Source organism: Pelobates fuscus, chromosome 1 (genome assembly GCF_036172605.1).
Source record: "Pelobates fuscus isolate aPelFus1 chromosome 1, aPelFus1.pri, whole genome shotgun sequence".
Lineage (NCBI taxonomy): Eukaryota > Metazoa > Chordata > Amphibia > Anura > Pelobatidae > Pelobates > Pelobates fuscus.
The window spans coordinates 335,992,054-336,016,664 of record NC_086317.1 but is presented as its reverse complement, the minus strand read 5'-3'; the positions used below and the strand labels follow the sequence as shown (position 1 = coordinate 336,016,664).

The 24,611-nt window shown below is 37.1% G+C and overlaps 1 protein-coding gene across 1 annotated transcript in view; it reads left to right on the top strand.

Moving 5' to 3' along the window:
* Positions 1-24,611, top strand: part of PCCA (propionyl-CoA carboxylase subunit alpha) — a 532,298-nt gene that overhangs the window by 167,038 nt on the left and 340,649 nt on the right. The window contains exons 10-14 of the mRNA XM_063425353.1: positions 290-392; positions 1,176-1,270; positions 7,613-7,763; positions 17,399-17,542; positions 18,448-18,522. Of these exons, the coding sequence (XP_063281423.1) occupies positions 290-392; positions 1,176-1,270; positions 7,613-7,763; positions 17,399-17,542; positions 18,448-18,522 (568 nt within the window). The remainder of the gene's footprint in view (positions 1-289; positions 393-1,175; positions 1,271-7,612; positions 7,764-17,398; positions 17,543-18,447; positions 18,523-24,611) is intronic.

Here is a 24,611-nt window from a genome sequence, read left to right as displayed (position 1 = left end):
AATAAGGGTGGGTGAAAAAGGAAACCTAAATGATTGACTGTAATCTGTGTTGGTTTTAAAATGAGTTTATATTTGTTTTATATTATTGTCTATTCCCCTAGGCACTGGTATATTTACATGGAGTTTTCAGTTAAACAAAATATTTTCTTTTGTTTGTTTCTAATGCTTGGTGTAGTATTTGAGATCAGCAGTAGAAAGTCTAACAAAATGATTGGTGATATTAATTTCACCTGATTTTCAATCTGTAATAACATATAAACACATTATTTTATTTTTTACTTAACTTTAGGGATGGATTCAGGTTTTCAGCTCAAGAGGCAGCCTCTAGTTTTGGAGATGATCGTTTGTTGATAGAAAAATTTATTGATGACCCTCGCCACATAGAAATCCAGGTTTGTATTTATGAGCGTTCTAAGCTGCCATGTGATTTGAGTTTAATGTCTTGTTTTTTTAAAACCGTGGTGTGGTAGATTTTACAGACCCTTCTATTAAGATTACAAGTGTATTTTAGTGTTCACTACAATAAATATGATGTACTTCTATTCTTGAAATCTAACTGAAGATGCCATGTGTTTAGCATATAATGCATTCATAAAAAGAAATCGTTCCGTTTGAGTTTTATCATGGAAAAAAAAGTGGACCCCTTTGTGTTTGTGGTGGCAGAAGATAACTCACTCTCAAAACCTTCATCCCTATTCATGTTTTATGTAGCCTTGATTTGAGACTAATCTTGTGATTTACTAGGCATTATGGGTATGACATTGATTAACTTTTATATTATTCATTGGAGACTCGTGAAACAAACTGTTAAATTGATGCTTTATAGTAATGTAAAAGTTTGTAGCCTTCATCCCTTTTTTTATCTGCATTTGGGGCAAGACAAGAAGAAAGCTATTGGGACATTAGTTATATATTGTGGGTTCGACATCCTTAGGGATGCTTGATATCCTTTGTTACAATATAGAATAGAAAAGCAGTATGCCACATTGTGTCTCTAATAGTGTCACTCTGTCCTATATATTTTATTAATGTTATACTCTATAATTCATGTATATGGTCTTTGTTGAAGGCTTGCACAAGAAAATATTTTCAGTTTATTAAATGGACCTGGGTTTAATTTATAACTGTATGCGTGTTTAATCAGTTTAGAAATTGTTCTCTCTGTATGTTTGCAGGTATTGGCAGACAAGCATGGTAATGCCCTATGGTTAAATGAGAGAGAATGTTCCATTCAAAGGCGAAATCAGAAGGTGGTAGAAGAGGCACCCAGGTGACTTATTTTGTGTTTTCTTTGTTTTTGTTTGGTTTCCTTTTTCTCTTGGTACAGCAGTGAGAACACAAAGTTCATTTTTTTTGTATGGTACTTTTTTTTCTTCGTTTTAAAAAGAAGCTAGAAATAAAAGACCAAGGTACAGGATGCACCAATGGGGAAACGCGTAAAAAAAAAAAAAAATACAACTAAATATTAGAATAAAAAGTAATTAAATCACTAATAACAAAACAGAGTCCTTGGACACATACAAGATGGTTTGCCAGAGACAGTCCTAGAATAGTGTTACTTATCATAAGTTTCAGTATTGTGTTCCTGATTTTGACTTCACTTCATGACCACATGAAAGAGAGCAGAAAAACAGGAAAAAACAATACTGCAATATGTCAGTTCATACAATACTTAAGTCCAATTGACCGATCGCATGAGATGGAGCTTAAACCAGATCAGCATACAGTGGTTTAGATCCCCACTTGTAGGATATCCTCTGGTGATTATCCACAGCAGAGTAGCAGGGAGGTGGACCATATAAGATAAAAGTAAAAAATAATAGTGCTCTCCATATGGCTAAGTATAAAGGTCAGAATTGAAAATGTATTTACAATAAAATGAGCAGACAGACTGCTCCATAGGGCTTTATCAAATGGGAAAAAAACACATATCTATATAAAATTTCAAGCACATCCAATTTGTGGGGTTTTAATGTATTTTTAGGGTACTTTTGGGGTGTTTGGGGAAAAAGTGTTTTTTTTTTTCTGTGTTTGAAGATAATTGGATTAGATTAGTACAGTTCCTGATCCAATTATCTCCCAGGCACAGAGGAGGGATTGTATGATTTTGTATGGGAGTACCCTGGACCTGAGAGCCAATGTGGTCCAGGGGGGAGTGCCCCTTGGCTGGGGACTGTCATGAAAGGCCAGTTATGGATACCATTAAACTGAGAGTTTTACCCTTCTTGAAGTCTAGGCTCATGTTTGGGGGATTGGAGAGCTATATCCACACTCTGGGGATTGCTATAATCACTATACTCCCTTGGATCACAACACTTGTTCTTATAAGAGCAGCCTGCTTCGCTCTCTAGACTAGGATAGGTCTACCCACTGGAATCTGGATCCTGGTCTAGGGTGGGTGGGGGTCAGCGAGTATGGAAGCCTCAGCGGTGTTCAGGCCGTTGAGTGTCTGATAATAGTTCCATGCACTCGACGACTAAACACCACTGGTAAAAACCTGCATATGTCAGCTGTACTTAGTGCTGTTTGTCCCCTGCACTGTCATTGTGAGTGTGAGCATGTATACAGATGCTAGTTGTTTAATTTCAAGAGTTTGCAATAGTTTTCACGGAGCTCTCTCAATGTGCAGCCTGTCAGCATGGCGGTCAGGCTCCTCCCCACATATTATTATTTTTATTATGAGAACGCAAGGTGTCTAATTTTGTTGAGCTGCATGATCTTATTTATGAATGTTACCATTCCATAGAAATTGCTGAAGTATAAACACATTTAACTTCACTTGTAAATTTATTTCACACATATGCATAAAAAAATTCAGAAATAACTTAATATTTTTTTGAAAATGTAATTTTCATCCCCAAACTCACTCACACATATTGAAAAAGGTTTGTTTACTAACAAAGCATTGAGTTAATTATTGTTCATGATAATAATAATATTAATTTGTTATTATTGTCCTTAGATCAAATTATATGACATTATGTGTCCTAGTTTTCAAACACCCTATGAAATAGACCCAACTAAATATTATGCAGTGGTACTTGGAAAGACTATTAAATGAGTTGATCCTGGCAAGAATTGAACTTGTGAACCTCAAGCATTGCAGCTGCAGCACTAACAGAAGTTAGAATTTAGGCTAAAATTGCTCTGTTATAAAATTCACCAACTTTCCCATACTTCAAGAATTCAGTTTCCAACCCATCCCCCCACCCACTCTATTTTACGTATTGATAAATATTTCCAGCCGCATACTAATTGTATTCGAATATTTTTTTCCAGATGGAATTCAAAGGCTTTATACTATATAATATTGCTAATGAGTTTGGAACGGTTAGCTTTCCAATTGTATAAAATAAAACCTCTATTGATTGATCTATGGATTTATATAGCACAAAGCAGAGCAATTGCCTGTATCGTGCTCCTGTAATAAATATGGAGAATTAATTTCTAAGTGGATATCTATGTTGTATTCTCATTAGGGCAATAATTATTTCAAATGTGTTTATGAAAACCACATTATGAAATCTCTCTGCTCTCTGTCCTCCTCTTCCCACCAAAGTAATTAATTTAGGACAACAACAAAAAACATTTGATCAGCATTGCACAAAGTCCTCTAATCTCTTTTGGAAACCATGTCATAAAGTGACATCTATTGCACTAATTTAGCTAAGTATGTACTATAGAATATAAACCCATTTTATCTGTTAGCATTGTTAACAAAACTAGGAGATCCATGCCTCACTATTACACAACAATTATTATAAGTAATAGGAACTGTGTAGAATTTGTAGAACATAAGTTTCCATATTGTTGCATATATTTTCAGTTAAATGAGGTAAAAATAAAACAGAAAAGGCTCCACCACATGTACAGTGATAAAGATCACGATTGGACACAGCCATACAAACCAGACATATCAAAAGACTATTTTCCATCGTAAATATATGCATGCAGTGGAGCTGAAAAATAAGGATAGGAATATACATGTTGGCTATATGGCATTTCATTGGACTCCTAAAGCACATATCAAAGCCAGTTACGCCACATCAAACCGTACCCTTAAAGATTATGGGCAGAAACTTGAATGGACACTATAGTCAGCAGAGCAATTACTGCTCATTGTAGTTGTTCTGATGTTTTAATGTAAACACTGCCTTTTCAGAGAAAAGCCAGTGTTTACATTGCTGTTGAGTAACACCTCTAGTGGCAGTCACTCATATGGTCACTAGGGGTGCTTCTTGGGTGCTGCACAGTGTACATAGAGTCACCGAACCCTCCCCTATTGAGATGGATTGACAAGGCAGGGCCAGCTGCGGCGCTGGAAAAAGGATAAGTAAAATTACTTTTTAAAAGCAAACAAAGGGGGTCTGGAACCTAAAGAGTGTTTTACCACTATATCATGAATACATGCTTGTATTTCTGACACTATAGTGCTCATTTAATGTAAAACATATTCTTTATATAAGTAATGTGCAAGTATTGTTTTAAACAATAATTCACGTTCGAGAAATTAATTTCAAATGTTAAATCTATCACAGCACAAAATCACAGTTTAATACATTGTGCACACTATTGCTATCTCCTGCTAAGGCCAATCACATTGTGACGTACACATGCTCAGGGTGAGACATTTTCACCTGGAAGGTTTGGTTGCTATAGTGACAACTTACACAGCATGTGTTTCTGTGCTTTTCCAGCAAGTGGCTAATCTGCAATTGGTGGGAATCTTTTCGAGCAAGTGTTAATGGTGGTCAGCTTGTAAAAATAAAGACCGTATTGGAAACCAGTCATTATTTTGTAGCTATTAGTTGCTAATCGCTACCGTTCATGGTAACTATTTGCAAACCAAGGGCTAATTTACAACCTTGTTGCCACTATTTTTTTTTTTTTTTACCAGCTTATTACTGTGCCTCTTGCTAGCAAGTAGTGGCTATTACCCAATGGTAAAATTTCACTTCTAAAAGCCAGTTCCTAAGTTGTAACCAACTGCTCCGATTACTATCTATGGGAGCCACTAGCCACTACTTAATTATGGTTTCTGACTGTTTTTAAACGCTGTCGCCACTGATTATTGGCTGCCGCTAACTCACAAATGTAACACCAGGCTTTGGCTTGGTGTAAGAAGGTTAGAGAGACACTATATGCCCCCAGTGTACTTCATTGAGATGAAGTGACTTTGGTGCCATGTCCCCCTGCTCCCCTCTGTGTTTTCATTACAGGGTTAACTGGCCTCTAGTGGCTGTTATATTGACCAACACTAGAGGCTTTAGTGGAGTAAAACTGCACTATTTCAATCAGATGGTCTAATTGCAACAAAAAGTTTTGTTCCGACTCATTAATTAGGATTTACTGGCAAGACACTACTTATCTGTTGCTTTTGGCCACACATAGTGAAGTGCATATACTCAAGTGTGTGTTTCTATGCTTTACGAGCAAGCTGATATGTGAGTATATGATATTTAGGATGGCAGCTGTTATTGGATAGAGGCTATGAAAACTTAAACTACAGCTTAATGTAGTTGTTCTGGTGTCAAAGTATGTCCCTGCCAGCATTTTCATGCAAAACTGCTTTTTCAGGGAAAAGGCAGTGTTTAACTTACTGGCTAGTAACACCTCTAGTGGCAGTCACTCAGACTGCCACTAGAGGTGCTTCCTGGGTAAGTGCTGCACAGTGTTCAGCACTGAAGTTCAGCATCTCAATACTCTGCATGTAGGAGTTGAACTTTCCTCATTGAGATGCATTGATTCGTTGTATCTCTATGAGGAGATCCTGATTGTTGCGCATGCACAACATCCTCCCAATGCTTTCCTATGGGAAGTAGGAAAAAAACCTTCATATACTTTATCCTAGGGTATCTAAATGTTAGATACGATGTGCATATGCATACCCAGAATCATTAACTGCAGTTTACGTATTATATGCCAAGGAGATCTGTGTTAATACAGGTGCACTTACTTCTCTGAAATGACTAGCTTAATTAATAAAAAAATAATTTAAATGAAGCAAGTCAGGAAGCCAATAGAATGCAGCACTTTGGCTGGGTAGTTTCGTTCTTATCTTTTCAGCAATTAAATGATTTGTGAATAATAAAATACTTATCCCAGAATTCTTTGGAATCCTCTTTGGTTGAATGTTTCAACCTCAGGCTGTAATGTGTCATCAGGAATTAGCCACTATGTACACAAGCTTTCAAGTATACTCTACTTAAATTTCACTATTAGTGATGGCAATACTGAGTTAAGATACGTTTATCATGTTCATCACAACATCCTAAGGACAAAGCATCTGAAAAGCCAAATTCACAATTATAAATGTACTTGAAGATTACTGTCATTTTCGTGCAATGATCTTCTGTATTGTATGTAGTTGTTTCTGTGTGGCTCAAATATTGAGGTGTTAAAGTCAAGTGACACATGCCATATGTAAGTGCCGTATAATTAGGTTGGGTGAAAGAGATGATTAAGGAGGTAGACTGAAAAAAGAGAATAAGTGGCTGGGTGTCAGGCAATAATGTTTAGTTGATAATGCATATGCAGGGCAAATGTACAGAAAGGACTATGAAAACTTCAGTTAATTAACCTGACTGATTGCAGAGATAATCCAGTCATTTTAGAGTAGAAAGCTCAAGAACATGCCAAACATCAGGTTTAGCAGTGTAACACCTCCACTGTGAGTGTGGAACGCAGTCCAACTACATAGTCTGGGTTTATGGGAAGACACTAGCATAGAACAGGGGTGTTGCTGTCCTTTTATTCATATGAGGAATAATGATGCATTTTCTGTATTACATCTGTAAGGTGTAATTCAGACTTTAACATTTTTTATAGCCCTTCACAAATGTTCATGCTGTTCTCTAAGTTGTATCAAATCAGCCAAACCCAGTCTGATTAATGAAATCTATTTTGGGGATTTACGGGGAGAGAATTGCAAAGTAATGTCATTCCTTTATATGAGCTGCAAAATCTCTTCCATTTAACTGTTCATAGTGTAGTTGCTAAGCATATTTTGCTAAACTTTGTGGGTATCCATGTGGTATTGATCTGTTTTGAGAAATACTATTGTAAAGAATGACAGGAGGTATTGGTATACTTATTGGTTTATACATTGACATGGTTAGAAGGATTGCATATTGTAATTATGTATGGTTAAAATATACAATTATTTCTCTATCATTTTCAGGGTGTATGCATGTGCAAGCAGGCTTTCGCCCATTAAAGCACACTTCTTTTCAGCCATACTGTGTGTACACAAACACTTATGATCTATTTGTTTGAATATACAAAGATCTGTGAACCTTAAAAATAAGGTGTTTTTGGAAAAACAACGCGGATTAACCTTAATAAGTCTAGTAGGATGGTTATTCATTAGAATATATTGTGGTGGTTATGGAATGTCAATTTTCATTAATCAATAACACTGTCAAATTGCCTGACTTTAAATGCAATCTATGTCAGAACAAGACCAATAATTTGATTTAATAATCCAACATTGTTAATTCTTGCACTAAATGTGGCCTGTTAAGGTTACTTCAGGACAAGGCTGGCAAACATTGAGCTAGGGGACAACAGATTTAGTTTTCATTTCTAAATGTAAATTATTCTGTTTTCTTAGTACATTTCTTGACCCTAAAACACGAAAACGAATGGGCGAACAAGCTGTTGCTCTTGCCAAAGCAGTGAAATATTCCTCTGCAGGAACAGTGGAATTCCTTGTCGATTCCAAGAAGAATTTCTACTTTTTGGAAATGAACACCAGGCTACAGGTAAAAAGAAACCAAACCCCAAAACATACAAGTATTTCAAAAAAATAAAAGACTACCGTAAATTGTTTTAGAATTAATATTTTAATCTTCAAACTCCCCCCTAAAAAAATATATATTTATTGTGTTTTTATGCAATATTAATTTAGAGTATGCATAATCAATGGTACATAAAATATAAGTAACATTTCACGTGGTCTATTGTGCAAACGTGTTTTTTTTTTTTTTTTTAAAGAAACCCATGAAACAATTAAGCCCAAGTTTGATGTATCCTGTATAGTGTCCCATAACATTTATTCAATGTTTTTTAATTTGTTTTTGTATGCTTATAGTTGACTGTTATTAGTTTGTATGTCTTGTGTGCATCTTGTTTTAATTGACGCAATGGATGTGAAAACGTATGTGACATTTTCACATCCATAGTGTCAATTAAAACAAATCTGTTTACTGTGTGAAAGTAATTTTTTCAGCGATGGTTCTTGGATAGCATATATAGCATATTATATAATGATGTATAATATTATTTTGACTTATTCTTGCAAAATATTTCTTTGACAAAAAATGATGCTTTATATTTTTAAGACACAAACAAAAAAACACATTGAAAAATACGTATTTCATGTTTATATCTTCAAGCTATAGATTTAATGGTTCACGCATTGTGTGCTGACTTGTGGGGAAAAAAAGTGAGGGGGAAAAAAACAAAGCTAGGTAATTGAGCAATTCATTTTCTTTCAAGTGGCCATTATCAGAGAAACTATCAGCAATTACAAATGCATGATGTTTTACGGCACTGCAAATAATTAGTGCAAGAGAATAATAATGAGAAGGTAAACTCTGAGTGAAATAGTAAGTAATCTACTGGTAGGAGAGTACTCTGGAGTGATTATGGTCTTTAATTTTACATTAAATCACCCACATTGGCTTTGGAACTTTGTAATCCTTTATTGTCTGTCTAGCCTGCCATGTTTAACCCTGTCAGCTCAATGAGTTTTGAACTCCAATGCTTTTCAAAGGTGAGTATTGTGAAACACTATAACTGTTATCTGACGATGAATACTGTTTAAAGACCATGAAATGTTAAATTTCTTTTTGACTTTTTGCTTCCTTCATTGAACAGCTGCAATACATTTGGAGCTTGCAAATTACTAAAGATTATAACCACGTGAAAGCTGTCATTGTGATGAGTGACAAGCAAAAGTTATTTGACAGTTCAGATATGGCCTTAAAATGTGGTTTCTACCTCCTTTCCGTTTTTCACTCTATCTCTATTGCTATTCTCTTCTTTCTATTCCTCCTTCAAAAGGTCTCTATGCGATGCTGATGTCATAGGATCGTGAGTTGGAGAGCTGTGTGGTCTAACCCTGCCTGGCAGGTTCCTAGAGGCGGTGACGACTGCTACGGCTCGGGATTCACGAGAAAGTGGTTAGCTAGGATCAGACAACTGGATCGTACACTTCCGTTCCAACCTTTATCTTTTCTCTTTCTTCATTATTATTCCCTTTAAAAAACTTGGCAGATGACTGGCTACTCCAATATAGACATATATTACCAATTTGAGTTACGAATGGAGTTGAATACCATGCTTTTCAAACTATACGTACTTATTTTGTACCTCCCTTTGCCTAAAGCTGCACAGAGTGCTGCCACACCCGTGACAATGCATATATGTACAAGCACCAACTTTTATTTGTTCCTACCCTGTGTTACTCTGCCATGAACAAAATAAATATATATATATTTTTTAAATGTGGTTTCTACATTTATAAATGTCTTCAACCACCAAGAATTATTTTCCAAAATTTAGGTATATGCTGCTGTAGTGGCTCATTTTGTTTCCGGCCGGGATAGTGAATCTTGTGGGAGACCTAGAGTTTCCATGATGGCCGTAGCTTCCTTCAGATCCCGTACGGCATGAGTGGAATCGCCCTACAGTATGTGGAGTAGTCGCGGTGATGACCATATTGAGAGGTTGCATAGACTTCCTCTATCTCAGGGTGTTCCCTGACAGGTCAATGTAGAATGTGAGTGCCATATTTTCAAAAGAAAATGGAGAAGTTCCCTTTATTGCTGCCTGTACTGCTTCCTTCTCTATGCCGCTGCTGAATATGACCACCAGGTCTCTGGATGCTGACTCTGGAGCTGTTCAGGGCTTCGGGATCCAGAATATCCCGTCAAACATAGTGCTGTTTGCTTGTTTTGGGGATAGTATAGCCCCCATTAGTCTCCTCATTAGATGCGGGTGGGATCTCTTCTGGGACATCTCTGATCTTGAGGTTATTTTGGCATCTGGTGTCTTCCATCCTTGCAAAGCGATACTCAAGCTCTGCCTGTTATGTCTTTAGAGTCTGCACTTCGTTGGTAAGAAAGGTGAGATTTTGAGTAGGGTCTGCTGATGTTGCCTCCATTGTCCCCAAACAGTTCACTAAGCCGGTATGGTCGACTCAAATTGAGGCCATGTCAGACTGTAGTGTTAGCTGGAGGCTGTAAAGCAGCTCCTTCAGAGTGGCATTTGTCACTGGATTAAGGTCTGCATTCTGTGGGGCCGCCTGAGGTTGTGGGAGGACAGGTATGTCTACAGCTCCGATCCCCATCATCGATTCCGCTGAGGAGTCAGTGAAGCCAGCGGCCATCTTGGGCCTGCAAGCTCCATGTGCTTGCCCAAAGAGATCCTTGATATTCATGCCCTTTTTGGCCCTGTCGGGCTTGTGTTTATTGTTTTGCGACCAATAGCAAGTGGTGGCACCAGATCCCCGGTGTTTAAGCTGGAGAAACTGCTTGGGTTGCTGGAATATAGCGATAATGTACGGAGCTTGGCAATCATGCGTCTTGCTCGCTCGTCTGCTTGGCTCTGCCCCCCTAAATGTAATTCTTAAATGTAAAAGAAACATGGAACAACTGGGACTTTTATCAACCTGTGAACCTGATGGTCATTCTTAGTGAGCTCCAGAGCTCTTGTGTGGAAATGGAAGAAACTTGTGCAAAATCCCACCAATCTGGCCAAATACTTACTTACTGCAAAATATGGAAACCCACTTAAATTCATACAAAAGCAAATGTCTTTCAGATTGTGAGAAACAAGATTCTCTGTTCTGATGAAAAGAAACTGGACAGGGTGGCCTCAGGGTTTCGGGAAATCTGAACACAGCAAAGTACAGAGATATGTTTAATGAAAACCTGGTCCAGAGTGCAAAGGACCTCAGACTGGGTCAGAAATCCACCTTCCAACAGGAATACATCTTTGTGTTCCTTTAAACAGCTGTACATATGGGCCTAAATATGTTTTATTTTTTTTAAATATTGTGCAATCTCAATTGAGCATCTGTGAACATCCTTGGGTCTGAACTCAATTGAATTTCTCTGGAAAGACCTGAAAGTGGTTTTCCACTGTCTGTCTCTATCCAACCTGACAGAGCTTGAGAGGATCTGAAGAGGTGAATGAAAGAAACTGGACCTCAAGCTGTAATCGATCTGAAATATAACAGACAGCCACTAGAGGCGCTTCCTGGAGTTTCACTGAGTTTGACTACATGAAACGGCACTGGACGCTCTGCATTAGGACACCTATCATCAGAGCAAACTCTACAGGAAAGCACTGAGGCAATAACTTCCTATGGGGAAGACCTAATGTGTGTGCGGCACTCGCCGTCCATGCACATTTGATTCCCCCATCACCTACTGTCAGAGGAGGTGGACTGTTAACCAGCTCCGAGGGGTATTGACACTGGTATCTGGTAAGTGAATAAAGGGTTATTTAACCCTTTACAACGCAGACAGGGGTCAGTGAGGCAGAGGAAACATGTTACTGTTAGGAATACATCTTTGTGTACTGCTGTACATGGGGGGGGGGTCTTTGTATTTTTTTGTTTTGTTTGTTTTATATTGTGCAATCTCGAGTTGATCCAGATATTACATTTTGCAGTGACTCATTTGTTCAATAAAACAGAAATAAAATGAAAGTGCACCATTATTTCCTGGTTATGCATTGTATGGCTTCAAATATTCCGATATATCACCTTCCTGCTGTTTAGTGTGTGTTTTGCATTACATCACATTATATTATATTTTTATTCATCAGGTTATTTAAGGAGAACAAGTTCAAATAGCTGCAAATATTCACCTGCACTCAGTCGACTTTTTTTAAAATATATGGCTTTTACTATTTCACGTTGGACCTGTCACTAAACATGTTTACAGTTTGTGTTTTTTGTCAAGCCTGAAAATATATTGAGTGGATCTCTTATATTAATTCATAAAAAGCTAGCCAGGAGTCTGAAATCAGTGTATTTCGGTAAATATAAGTGCAGTATACTGGTAATGTAACATCAAATGCATTACTAAAATACTGATAAAATGTCAGACATACACTGAAAAATTGCAATAAAAAAACAAAACACACAAAAAAAATAAATGTCAATAAATGTTTATTGCCTGATCTTTTTAAATTATACAATAATGCTTTTGGTTCTAGCCTCTATAGTTAAAATGTATTTTATATATTTTAATTTGTATAATGCATCTATTCAGCTGTTAGGTCCTTTTATTACTTTGAATATTGGAATATTAGGCCACTTCTTCAACATTTAATTTTTTATATATAATATAAGGTTAGGAGGAGTGGATTTAAAACCTTAACCAAGGTGCTTGTGTATATATATATGTGTGTGTGTGTGTATATATATATATATATATATATATATGTGTGTGTATATTGTAATAATATAGATCTATAAGTACCTTGGTTAAGGTTTTAAATCCACTCCTCCTAACCTCAATCATTGTCAAAAATTGTCTTTTCTGTCACCCCATATGCTTATCCTGACGCTGCAAGATATGCATTACTAAACCATTTGTTCAGTGGGTGTGCACCCTGCAGAGAGCTAAAATTTCAAACTCTTTTATATCGCCCTTTTTCTCAACTGCAGCAGATGCTATAGATTTTTGTATATATCTTGTTTTGTAGCTAGTTATTATTTTAGATTTTACAGAATGGTTAATGCAGAACCAACCCCCATTTTTAAAGAAGTTTTTTTTTTTTCTTTGCTTTGTGTTCAATGTGTGGGTATCTTCTACCATATTCTGTATCATGTTCCTCGTTTAAATGGAACAGTCTGTGATTGACGTTACACAGGAAAGTATGAAGCTAAACCCGTCCTTGATTGTCTGTACACTACTTAATTTGTCACTCAAAGTTTTGCTCACAAAGATCATTTTGATTGTCACACAAACAAGGAAGTTTGAAAGCATTTTAATAATTTTTGAAGGCATTTGATATGGGATATGTTACCAGCGTAAAAGGTCAGTAACGCCTTAATGTGAATTATTTAAAATGGCTTTTACACAAACTGGCACACTTAAACTAATTTGACTGTACTTAAATTATGCATTAAACCACTGCAAACCGGATGAAGGAAAGAAGTGATGTGTGCTGCTAAGTTAGACAGAGAAAAACAAAACAAAATAAAATCCGTTGTATTCTATTGGCATTGTATCTGCTTTATGATTGACTGCTTGGTGTCCAATCATAGTGACTGACTGCAAAAATTCTGAAATGCAGCCTGCTGTCTTCTATAACACATAGAAAACAAAATGACATTCTATAACTATACATTTCTATTAAAATAGAAATGTGTGTAATATATATATATATATATATATATATATATATCATCTCTTTTTTTTTTTTTTTATTTTAACTAAAATTTAAGTATTGCTGCATCGTTAACAATATGGTTGCAATGTAGAGGAATTTATTCGTATACTCTTCCTACATCTGCAATCACATATTTTAACAAGGTGCATTACTCTTGAGCAGAGTATATATAGCAAGGCAGCATTTGTTTTATGTTCCATAATTCTGAAAAGAACATACTTTGACTAACATTCTGTTATTTTTACACTTGAACTTGTTCCTGCAGAGCTGTCTTTTTCATTTTGTCTTTACACTACGTATCTTCGCTATATATCCGGAAGTATTACTTTACTGAGAGGGTAGTGGATGCATGGGATAGCCTTCCAGTGAAGTGGTAGCGGTTAACACAGTAAAGGAGTTTAAGCATGCATGGGATAGGCATAAGGCTATCCTAACTATAAGATAATGGCAGGGACTAATGAAAGTATTTAGAAAACTGGGCAGACTAGATGGGCTGAATGGTTCTTATCTGCCGTCGCATTCTATGTTTCATGTGAATAATTTAATTGAAGAATTGTAATTATGCTTAAATGTTTAAAAAGAAACTCCCATTTGCAGTATTACAGCGCCTCTTGATGACATTATAGGTTCGTTTTGAGGTTGTAGTTCCTTCATTTGGGATACTATAGCTCTCCTTTGGGATGTTGCTGATGATTTTTTGCCATTTATTTATTGTGTTGCCTATATATGTTCCTTTGCTCTAATAACATAAACAAAGGAATATGGTGTGACTTCATTCCTGTGTGGCTAATTTTAAATCTAAAATAAACATTTAGTATGTATAAAAAAACAATCTGCCATTACTTGGTAATATAATCAGATTTCTTCCATCATTGCATGATGCTGGCTTTCTTTTTACTGTCTTAGTACATAGTTTCTTTTTTTACTATCTTAGTTATGCAGCAATCTGATTGTTCTAAAAAATCTCAGAGGCGATTGTTTACAGAGTCAAAGGATCTGTTTTACAAAGCAGACAAAATAAATATTTGAAATCCCATTATACCAAATAGCAAAAATAGTTGGTGCTCTAGCGAAATTCAATCTTGTTTGAATCATAAAAATTAAAAGCACAAGTAGAGATTGTATTTGCATGGGATTGACACCGGTCCAACAAAAATGTATCTGAATGCTCAGTGATAAGAATCGTTTTGGCGAGTAGTGAATTATCCTTTTAAATATCTAATCATTTAAAGATGTCTGCATACAGTAGGCTTTGAGGATGCATATTGTGGGAGGGATCAGTTGAAGTGCTTAACAATGTTTTGTCTTGGTCTAAACACTATGTAATACAAACATTATGGTCAGAGATAAAATGTTTTTAAAAATGTATGTAAATACAGTGAGGAAAAGAATCTGTGTGTATTTATGTGAGTTATGACACCATCGCTTGTGGGTTTTCCCCCATGCCTGTTTTTTGTGGACTGAAACACATGTTAAATTTAACATGTAATATTGTCAAGTATTGGATAGTTCTGTAGATCTTGCTGGTGAGAAGCATACCTTCCATGTGATGCAACTAGTTCTTATACTTCAAGTCAAGTATTGTCTGTTGATACAAGCATAATTATTTATGGCATGTATACCATACCATACTAGAGTGCTTTGGCCAAGAACACGCATGGGAGCTCGGGCACTATCTTTAGGAACTCTGCAGCCTTGCTATCAAAGGATTGAACTTTTTGGCTTTCTTACCATCCTTCCTCAAAATCGGTTGTTATGCAGAAATTGATTGGATTCCATCTCAATCCCTGATCTCTGCAGCCCAGTCAGAGTAATTGTATAGCATCTTTAACAAATCTCCTCCTAGTAAAACTATAGTTTTTACATTGAAGACTCCGTAAAAGTGTGAAGCAACTCTGTCTGTGAGCAGACAATGGCTTATGTGGATGTGGATCCCTATTCTATGCCTGTGAACACAAATAAAGGTTAAAATAAGCTGTTGCTGAGGGCACTTTCAGAAATGTGGTAGAATATCTAAAACAATTAATAGTGTTGTTTGAGATAATTCCAATGAATTGCATGGCATTTTGGGTATGTTGAGGAAGGGCAGTCATTTATAGCTCATAATTTGCAGGTGTTGTACTACACCATTAAAGATGGGACATCTACATATGCTCCTGTGGGCTCTGATTGGGGCTGACACCCTGGACATGTTCATTCCTATGCCTAAGTATAGGACTTTTTGTTTTGCATTGTGGGGTTTTCCAGGGTAGTTGGATGGAGAGATCTATTCATGTAATATGTGCACATTGAAGTTTTGAACAGTGAGTGGAGATCTGGATGTACACTCTCTCCAACACTATTTACTGCAGTAATCTGCTGTAATTTGTTAGGTAATATCCTAGGTTAAATGCATGGTCATTTGTATTAAATACATACAAGTGATCTCATACATGTATATATTTTTATAATCTAAGACCAATTAAAATATTTTATCTAAAAAAAATTCAAATTATAGTAGCACAAGTAAAGTATAGTTTATTCTTTGAAGTTGCCCACTGTGGTGGATGAGATGTCCACTTAATTCTTTACATTATTATATTTCTACCAGCAATATGGGTTTACTATGTGGGTGTTTCTTGGTGTGCTCAACATTGGTTGTTCCATGAGTTTCGTAATGGTTAGTGCAGCTTGTGAAATGGCCCTTCATTTTTATTGTAGATCAAGATGTTTTTTCTCTCTCTGTTCCCCTTACTTGACACATTTAGTGTACCATTTCATTTCCATTCCTTTATGGCATCCATTATTTATGAATATGCCATCCATCTTAACGCCAGTGGAAAAACTGGATTGGCTGGAGGGCCATCTGGAGTTTTTGCTCACACATCAGGGTTGCAGTCTTAATTCCCTGCATGGTCCAATCAGCCTTTTATTCTTCTAAGGAAGATAAAATGAGTTCAAGTAACATGGGTAACAATTATATCTGTACCCTGTGGACATGCTTGAAAACAAGAGTAAATCTCAAATCATCCTTTTTTTGGTAAAATTATTTTATTATCTACTACAGAACATATTGTTGGAGTGTGTGTATGTATAATACCATTTTTTTTAATCTATATAATAATATCGTACTTGGTTTGATTTTGTGTGTGTATATGTGCTTCTAATTTAAATAGTTTAAAACGTGAAATTAGCCTTTTTATAAATTTTCCTTTTCTTTTCTGTCAGACTCTGTCAATTATTGACCATTTAATAGCAATCAGGTCCTCTTGCTTATGTCATCTATGGTTTAATAATCAATAGATTGAGATGTACGCATACTGTAAGCAGCCTACTCATAGCCACAGCATGAAAGGCTGGAGGTATTCCCATGATGGCATCATCCAAAACCGTTAATAGTAATTTGCTGATAACGGAGTAAGTCCTTCAGTCTATCTTGGCTATTGTGCATGCTAAGCACTACACAGATAAGTCTTGAGGGACATAAAAAAAATGAAGGATCCATCTGCTCATTTCTGCTACGCTACGCTGCGCTGATGTAAGATTACGCTAATCTGGTTGCTTGTCAGGACAGGTTAGTGAAAGCAGGCGAATGGCTGAGTTTTAGAGTAGACTAGTTTTTCAGTGAATCATAAGCCTCTCCCGTGCATGCCATGTTGAGTATAGCAGAACAGCGTGATGATAAGCTTCCTCGAGTTGTACAGTTAAAACACAACAGATTGGAAGATTAAAACACAATTTTATATCCTTAACATGATTTAACTGGCTATCAAGGGATGAACAACATGTTTAGGCTTCTAGGCGTCTTGTTCTTGAGACGGCTGAATAACAGTAGAACAATATAATAAAATAAAGAAATGGAATCAAATGTATAAGGAAACATCTGCTGAAGGGGAGGGGTGTCTTGCAATATAGTGTGAAAGTTATTGTATTTTAGGTTCTCAATGTGAAATTTATCAGGCTTCTGTATTCTTTTGGCCTCTAACTATCAATTGTCCCTGTGCAGGTGGAACATCCCATCACCGAGTGCATTACTGGCCTGGACTTGGTCCAAGAAATGATCCGTGTTGCTAAGGGTTACCCTCTCAGACACCAGCAATCTGATATCCCCATAAATGGCTGGGCTGTAGAATGTCGTGTTTATGCCGAGGTAAAATTTGTTTTTTTGTTGTTTTTTTTTGTTTATTTTAATTTTATTTTTACAGAAAAATTATAACTCCTCTGTTTTATAAAGTTTCATATTTTTAATATTATACATATTCTTTTTGTTTTTAATGATTAGTAATTCTTTTAAATATAATTTTATAAATGAGCTGGTTTAATGCTAAAAAAAATATTTTTGGCGGCACAGGACCAGACTGGCAGTGTTGGGGGGGAAGGAGAGGGCCAGTATATTAAATTAAGGACAAGGAGTGGGGCAGTGTATTAGAATGGGGGAAGAAAGTGAGCACAGTTTATTAAATTGGGGGGAGGGAGGTGGGGAAGTCTATTAGAGTAAGGGGGGCAGTGTATTAAATTGGGGGGAGGGAGGTGGGGCAGTGTATTAAATTAGACTGGGGAATAGGGGAGGCAGTGGATTCGATTGGGGGGGCAGTGGATTAGCGTGGGGGGGGCGCAGGAGGCTCTATATTAGATTTGAGGCGCATAATAAGTAACTTGAAGCAAAGCTTTTGAGTAAAATATATACACACCCAGGATTCCATATTGTTTGCATGAGAATAAAGTAATTTTAGTTTGGGTTTGTCTAGGTCGACTTAAACCTTGTTTATTTTGCCCGTGTTAGCCTTTGAGTTTGACATGCTTGATGTTAACCTTTCTGGAACTGGCCCGTTTGCATACTTTATTGGCAAATGTTTTAGCTCCCATAGTTCTATTTCAAGGTTGTGTAATAATTCTAATAAGAGAACCTCCAACTGAAATGTTCCTAGGACAATACTAAAATGACTATATTTCTTTTAGCATTATAAAAGAAGTGTAGTTAAACAAATGTAAAATGGCTGAAGACTCTACTCTGCATTCAAAAACTATAATTTACAACAATTTATTTTGATCTAGGATCCATATAAATCCTTTGGCTTGCCTTCGATTGGCCGTCTTTCTCAATATGAAGAGCCACGCACCTTGCCAGGGGTATGTTGTTGAACTCTTTCTGCCTTTTTTTTGTTTAATATTTTTATTGTTATGGAGAAACAAAAAAACACAAGGATAACCCGCACAAGTTTACAATTAATTAATTATATATACATATTGTTATACAAGCTGTAGGTCTGTTTCATGCTGCGTAACATTGCAGAGTAAACTGTTTGTTAAACAATTTTCCACTGCATGAAAAGAACAAGAAGGATCTCCCTTTTCAGAGGAATAAAAACCGAATTGGCACAACTGTGACACAGTGTTTGCTAACAACTGAAAGGGCTGTACCATCTGTGTGTATGATTATTCAGACCGATTACTAGCATGGAGGGGACCAAGAATTCAAAATGTAAAGATGTTATTGGATATGTGATTTATTTCACTTCTTAAAATAGTTTTTCCCATATTCTTTCTAATGGGACATGACCCTTTCTAGGCTTGGAAACTTCATGCTGAGTTCAAAGCCTGAGTGGAGAACAAAAACTGCAAAGTCTTAACAGGCATTATGTCTCACTAAATATTAAACGAAAAAAAAATATATACATTATGGAGTTGTACTTAGCCATCACGTATGAATACGAAGGAATAGATTGAATTAAAATGTGCATTAATTATACAGGCTTTCTACATTTTTTTTCCCTCTACATTTTTTTTCCCTCTACATTTTAATAGCTAACAAGATGTCAAACATTTTGCCCTTGCAAGTTTTTTGCAATTTGCAGTTTTCAAACGTGAGACCTGTTGAAAGTACAAGTGATAATGGACAGACTCTACCCCCTACAGTCATTGTCCCACCAAATCTTTCTTCAATTAATGCTGCAGCAGGAGTTTTGTGTAATAACATTTGTGCTTGTAAGCTGTCTGAAGAAAGAAGAAGGAAAAAAAAAAAAACAATTAAAATGCCTTAAATGTTCTGCTTACTGCTGTTATTTGCTTATGTGAATGCTGCATGTCAGCTAAATGGACCAAAGAACAGATAAAGTGATTGGGAGCATGAGAGTGCACACTAAGCTTTGTCTATCATTATTGCTGGGAGCAATCAAATTCATGCCAGCAGGACAGTAGAATCGTTGACAGCTATAATTATGTATCTCCATGGTGATCACTTTTGGCCTGTCATGGAGGCTCGCTTGTCCCCTCCCTTACAAGCATTTAATCAGACTGGGCTGTCACTTGTCAGGTAGACATGGCGGGCTGGGAGTTGTGTTTTGGGGAGAGGTGAATTGAAAATGAAGAGTGGGAGATGCCTAAGAGCTTCACGTGGCCCGTTACAGTGAAGGCAGAAAAATGCATTTTAATTATGCCAGAGGCTTCTGCGCTGTGGTGGGGACATCGCCTATAGTGCCGGTGGTCTGTGTCACGTTGTTTGATTGTGCTTTATTAAAATTTCAGAGAATAGTCTTAGTCAGCAGCATCTTTTGTGTGTAATCATGGAAATAATTACAAGTAAGTTAATTATGCTTTCATGGGGTAGCATTATGGATTGCATTTTCAATTAACAGTGGGTTAAAATGAGTATTAAAAATGTGTTTCTGATATTTGTTAAAGGAAAACGGTCATAATTTTATTATTACTGAAAATAAAATAATACATGTAATATAGCCCCATTGTGTAATATTGTGTAATAACATGTTAGATTATAACTTTGTTCAGTGAACCTCCTGGCTCATCCATACTCCATGTATATGGCCACATTTATCCCTATTTGATCACAAGCACAGCTTACCTGCTAAGGCCAAGCAAAATATGAAAGTCTGTAACTCTTGTACGTGTAACAGTACACTAGCTGTGTAGTTTTTGGGCAGATAAGTGGTGCCTCTAACCAAAGTGGACTGCAAGATGGCTGCCCCAGTAGAACAAGGGTAAATTAAGAGATTCACTGAAACGTTTTGTATATGTATGTGTATATATATATATATATATATATATATATATATGTGTGTGTGTGTATATATATATATATACATATATACATACACACACACAATAATATACACAGAGGCTATAATATATAAAATATTTCGATTTATTTATTATAAAAAAGAAAAAAAAGTTTATTTTTGTGTGCATTGTCATATCTATTTCTGTACACATGGAAGCGAAAGCAGAATTTAACATCCCTGATGAACCGATATGATGTAACTCATGGTGTTTCTAATACTCTATGCTTGGATTAGTAACACTCGAATATTTTTGTTAACATTGTTCATCATTTGTACTCTCCACTGTCTATTTAATATGATCTGTGTATTACTTTCACTGTAATATGGGAGGAGACTTTTGGTAAATTGAGACTACACAGCAGGCATGATAGACAGCGTAGTCCAAAATACTCTAAGCTGAGGGATGGGTTTGAAAATATGTTGGCTACGAGTTTGACTACTATCAACATTAGGTAGATGTGATGTTTATTACTTAGCATGTTGATAAAATCTCGTTTACAAAACCCAAAACGAAGTAAACTAAAGTGTAGAGATTTTGTGATCAGATTCTATGTTTATATAACACTACTGGAAGACTTCAATGGAAATATACTATTGCTTATTGTTTTTTAAAAGAGGAGCAGCTGGTAAGAAACAAAACTTTTGATTTTTTTTTCACCAAAGAGCCTTAAAATGGTAAACACCTTGTTAAAAGGTGTGCGGGGTTTAGCCAACAGCCTTTAATTGTACTAAGTGTGGTTAGTGGGGTATGCTATAACATCCCACACCCAATGGCTGTTTTTGTAGAGCACACTCTCCTTCTCCCTGATAGCTAAACAGAAAAGTGCTGAAAAACTCTTCTCTCCCTTTTGGCAGAGGTGACCGTGGGATGATGATTAATTTAAAATGTGTTGCCATCAACGTTTCTATGTGTGTAGGTATTGATAGGTATCCACGCGTCTCATTATATATTTTGTGTGTGTACGTCTGGTTGTGTGTTATCTTTTAAAAGTTAGCTCCTATGTATCTCCAGCCTTTTCCCTTGCAACCTTTGATTTGCGTAGTGTGCTAATGCTGGGCAAATATCTCTATAGCACCACTGGAAGTAAAAATTTTTTGAAGGAATGCGATAGTCACCAGAACAACTACAGCTTAATGTAGTTGTTCAGTGAGTGTAGTCAGTTCCTTCATGCTTTTTGCAGTAAACAGAGAAAAGGCAGTGTTTACATTACAGCCTAGGGACACCTGCAGTGGTTACACCTCAGATGGCTACTAGAGGTGCTTCCTGGGGCAGCGCAGCACTGATATTCAGTGTCTCCATCCTCTGCATTGATTCAATGCATCTCTATGAGGAGATGCTAATTGGCCAGGTTGGCATTTGGCTCTGCCCCCAGCCCGCCTTCTTGGCTGAGATCCTTTTGTATGGGAAAGCTTTGTGATTGGCTGTCATCTCTTCTGATGATGTCAACCAAGGAGGCAGATCAGGAGCAGATCACTTGCAGACTGGAATAAAGATAAGATTTTATTATATTTAAGGGGACAAAGAGGGGCCAAGGGGGCTAGATAGTCTTCTTAACACTATAGGGCCAGGAATCCATGTTTGCGTTCTTGACCCTATAGTACAGTGGTCACCAACAGTCCAGGATTTATGCCTATCCCTTTTTTTTTTTTTTTTTTTTCAAATAAACACTGACAAAACCTGGACTATTGGTGGTCCATGAGGACTGGGTTGGGAACCACTGCTATAGTGTTTATTTGAACTGACTTTACTCCCTTTTGGCATACTAGATCTAAGTAAGCAAAAATTATCTAGTTATGAATGCAGTTAATATATACAGATGCTATTGATACAAGCTAAATAGCTTGTATACAGAACACACAATAATGCTGTTTATGTAAAATGTGTTCCTCGTACAATGTCTTACATTGTATATAAAAATATGTTCAATAATGGACAAAAATTAGGACATTTTAATCACAACAGCAATGTTGATGAATTTTTGTAAAACAATATATAACAAACCATAGAAAAAAGCTAAATATTTTACTAAATGCAAAGCTATCTGAGCAAGACCTAAGTCAATGAACAATAAGAGAGACTTAACTAGTAACACCAATTCTAACTTGTGTAGGTTATAGTGCCTGGAGTCATCGGCACTGTCCCACTATTAAATGTTAAACCATTTTCTAACAGTGAATGTCTCTGGCTGCCCGTGTGGCTAAGGAGATTATACACTACCCGCTAGCAATATTGATTCATACCTGCAGTGGGAACTGTAATAGGCTGAATGCAGTCAGCTGACACTCCCAGCCAATCACAGCTGCTCATGCTAATGCCTCCTTATTAGTCTGAGCAGTACAGAGGGGATAGGCTGCTGGGGTCTATCGTATAGCATTAGAATTGGTTTAACACGAAATGGAAGAACAGCGCTGGATATCCTGGTACTGTAGACGTATCATAGAGCTGAAACCATTATATTGGCTACTGTGTCAATTTAAGGATCAATGATTTTATCTTGACCATACTCATTGTCCCACGAAACATGACTGGTGAATCTGTTTTGCTCATCCTGGTTTTTATCTCATTTATTTTTTTCTTTTTTTTAATTCTTTATTTTTTCTGTGCACAAGATAACACAAGAGCTTACGATGCCATGACGGCATGAGCAAGCAATAATATCAACGCAGTATATATACATGGCATGAGAAAGAGGCACAGTTTTTTAAGTATAATAATAAACAGGCTAGTCGTACTTGGCTATATAGAAGTCATATGAGTATTATGGCAAACAGTGCTGTATTATACATGATGAGTGTAAGCATAGTTATATAAAATTTCAGAACTGGTTAACTGTAGAGATTTTCAGTAGGCATATGCCACTGGGTATGTGTGGACAATATTGTGGCCTTTGAGAACTTGCATAGTTATTATACTAGACATGATGCTTATAGCCAAACAGACTGACCACACATGAGTAAGCATGTGATAGTGCAGGAGTGAAATAGAGGGCAAACACAACTAACACAAACATAATATTGCAGTCTGGGTTATAGAGATAATAGACATGTGATAAACTATGCACTCATTAAGAGGAGATGCGAATCAGGCTGCCATAGTATGATAGGGAGTAGGTGTCAACAGTGGTAACGTCCCGCAGGTGGGCTTTGCATGAAGACAAAACCTTGCTCGTAGATTAATTTAACTCAGCCTATGGCCTCCGGGCTTCCAGCACAGTCCAGCTGGTTGTTGTTCCACCAGCGGGGTTTGAGCGTGTGGGACCCCTTGTGTTGTAGATATAGAGTAGGCGAGACAGAGGCAGTTGTAGTGTTGGTCCCAGTGAGGGACGTGCGTTATCCTGGCCTGCGCTGTATCTTGATACTCCTTGGCAAGGGTGGGTCGCACACCGGTGCCTGGTCTGCCGCCGAAGTCGGGGTCTCCCACTTTCCCACCGTTTAGGTGGGTTCTGGCAGGGTTCTTTCTGCGTCTGGGAGGTGGGTAGTCGAGTGGTCGGACATATGGCAAATGCATGCTTGGCCTCCTCAGCGATGTACAGACGAGAGGGAAGTGTAGTTAGCCAGTCAGCAAACAAACTCTCCAGCTTTTCCATGAGAGAGCTCGGTGCTGCACGTATCGTGGGCTGCTGCTGGAACTCACTACCACTTCACTACTTTATGGTGCTGTGATTTCCCTCGCCGAGGCGGGAGGGAGAGACTTCAGGCTTTGTGTGCAGCACAGCCGCCTTCCCCACGCGAACTGTGAGTAGGCCTCTTAGAGGCCGCAAATCCCTGAATGTTGCTGCCGATCTCGGTCTGGAACATGAGTAAGGTGAATACTGCTGGGTCCTTTCACCTTCAGGACCCGACGGCAGTGTGGTTTCCGTGTTGATTTTTAGTAATTTTAGCAGTTTTAGAGTTTTTTTTCACTGAGCTCTCAAGGTGTGTGCCCAGCCAGCGCGGCTGTAAGGCTCCACCCCCCTAATTTATTTATTTTAAGGACCACTCTAAACCCACACACATCTGAAAGGAACTCTACATAACCCTGAAGCACTTTAGCTTTTTGAAAAGCTTAGTGTGAAGAGTGTGTCCTATTTTTTTTTTCCATTTTCCAAAAAGTTTTAATAGAAATTTACACGTTTATAAATTAACCTGGTTACACCCCCTGAC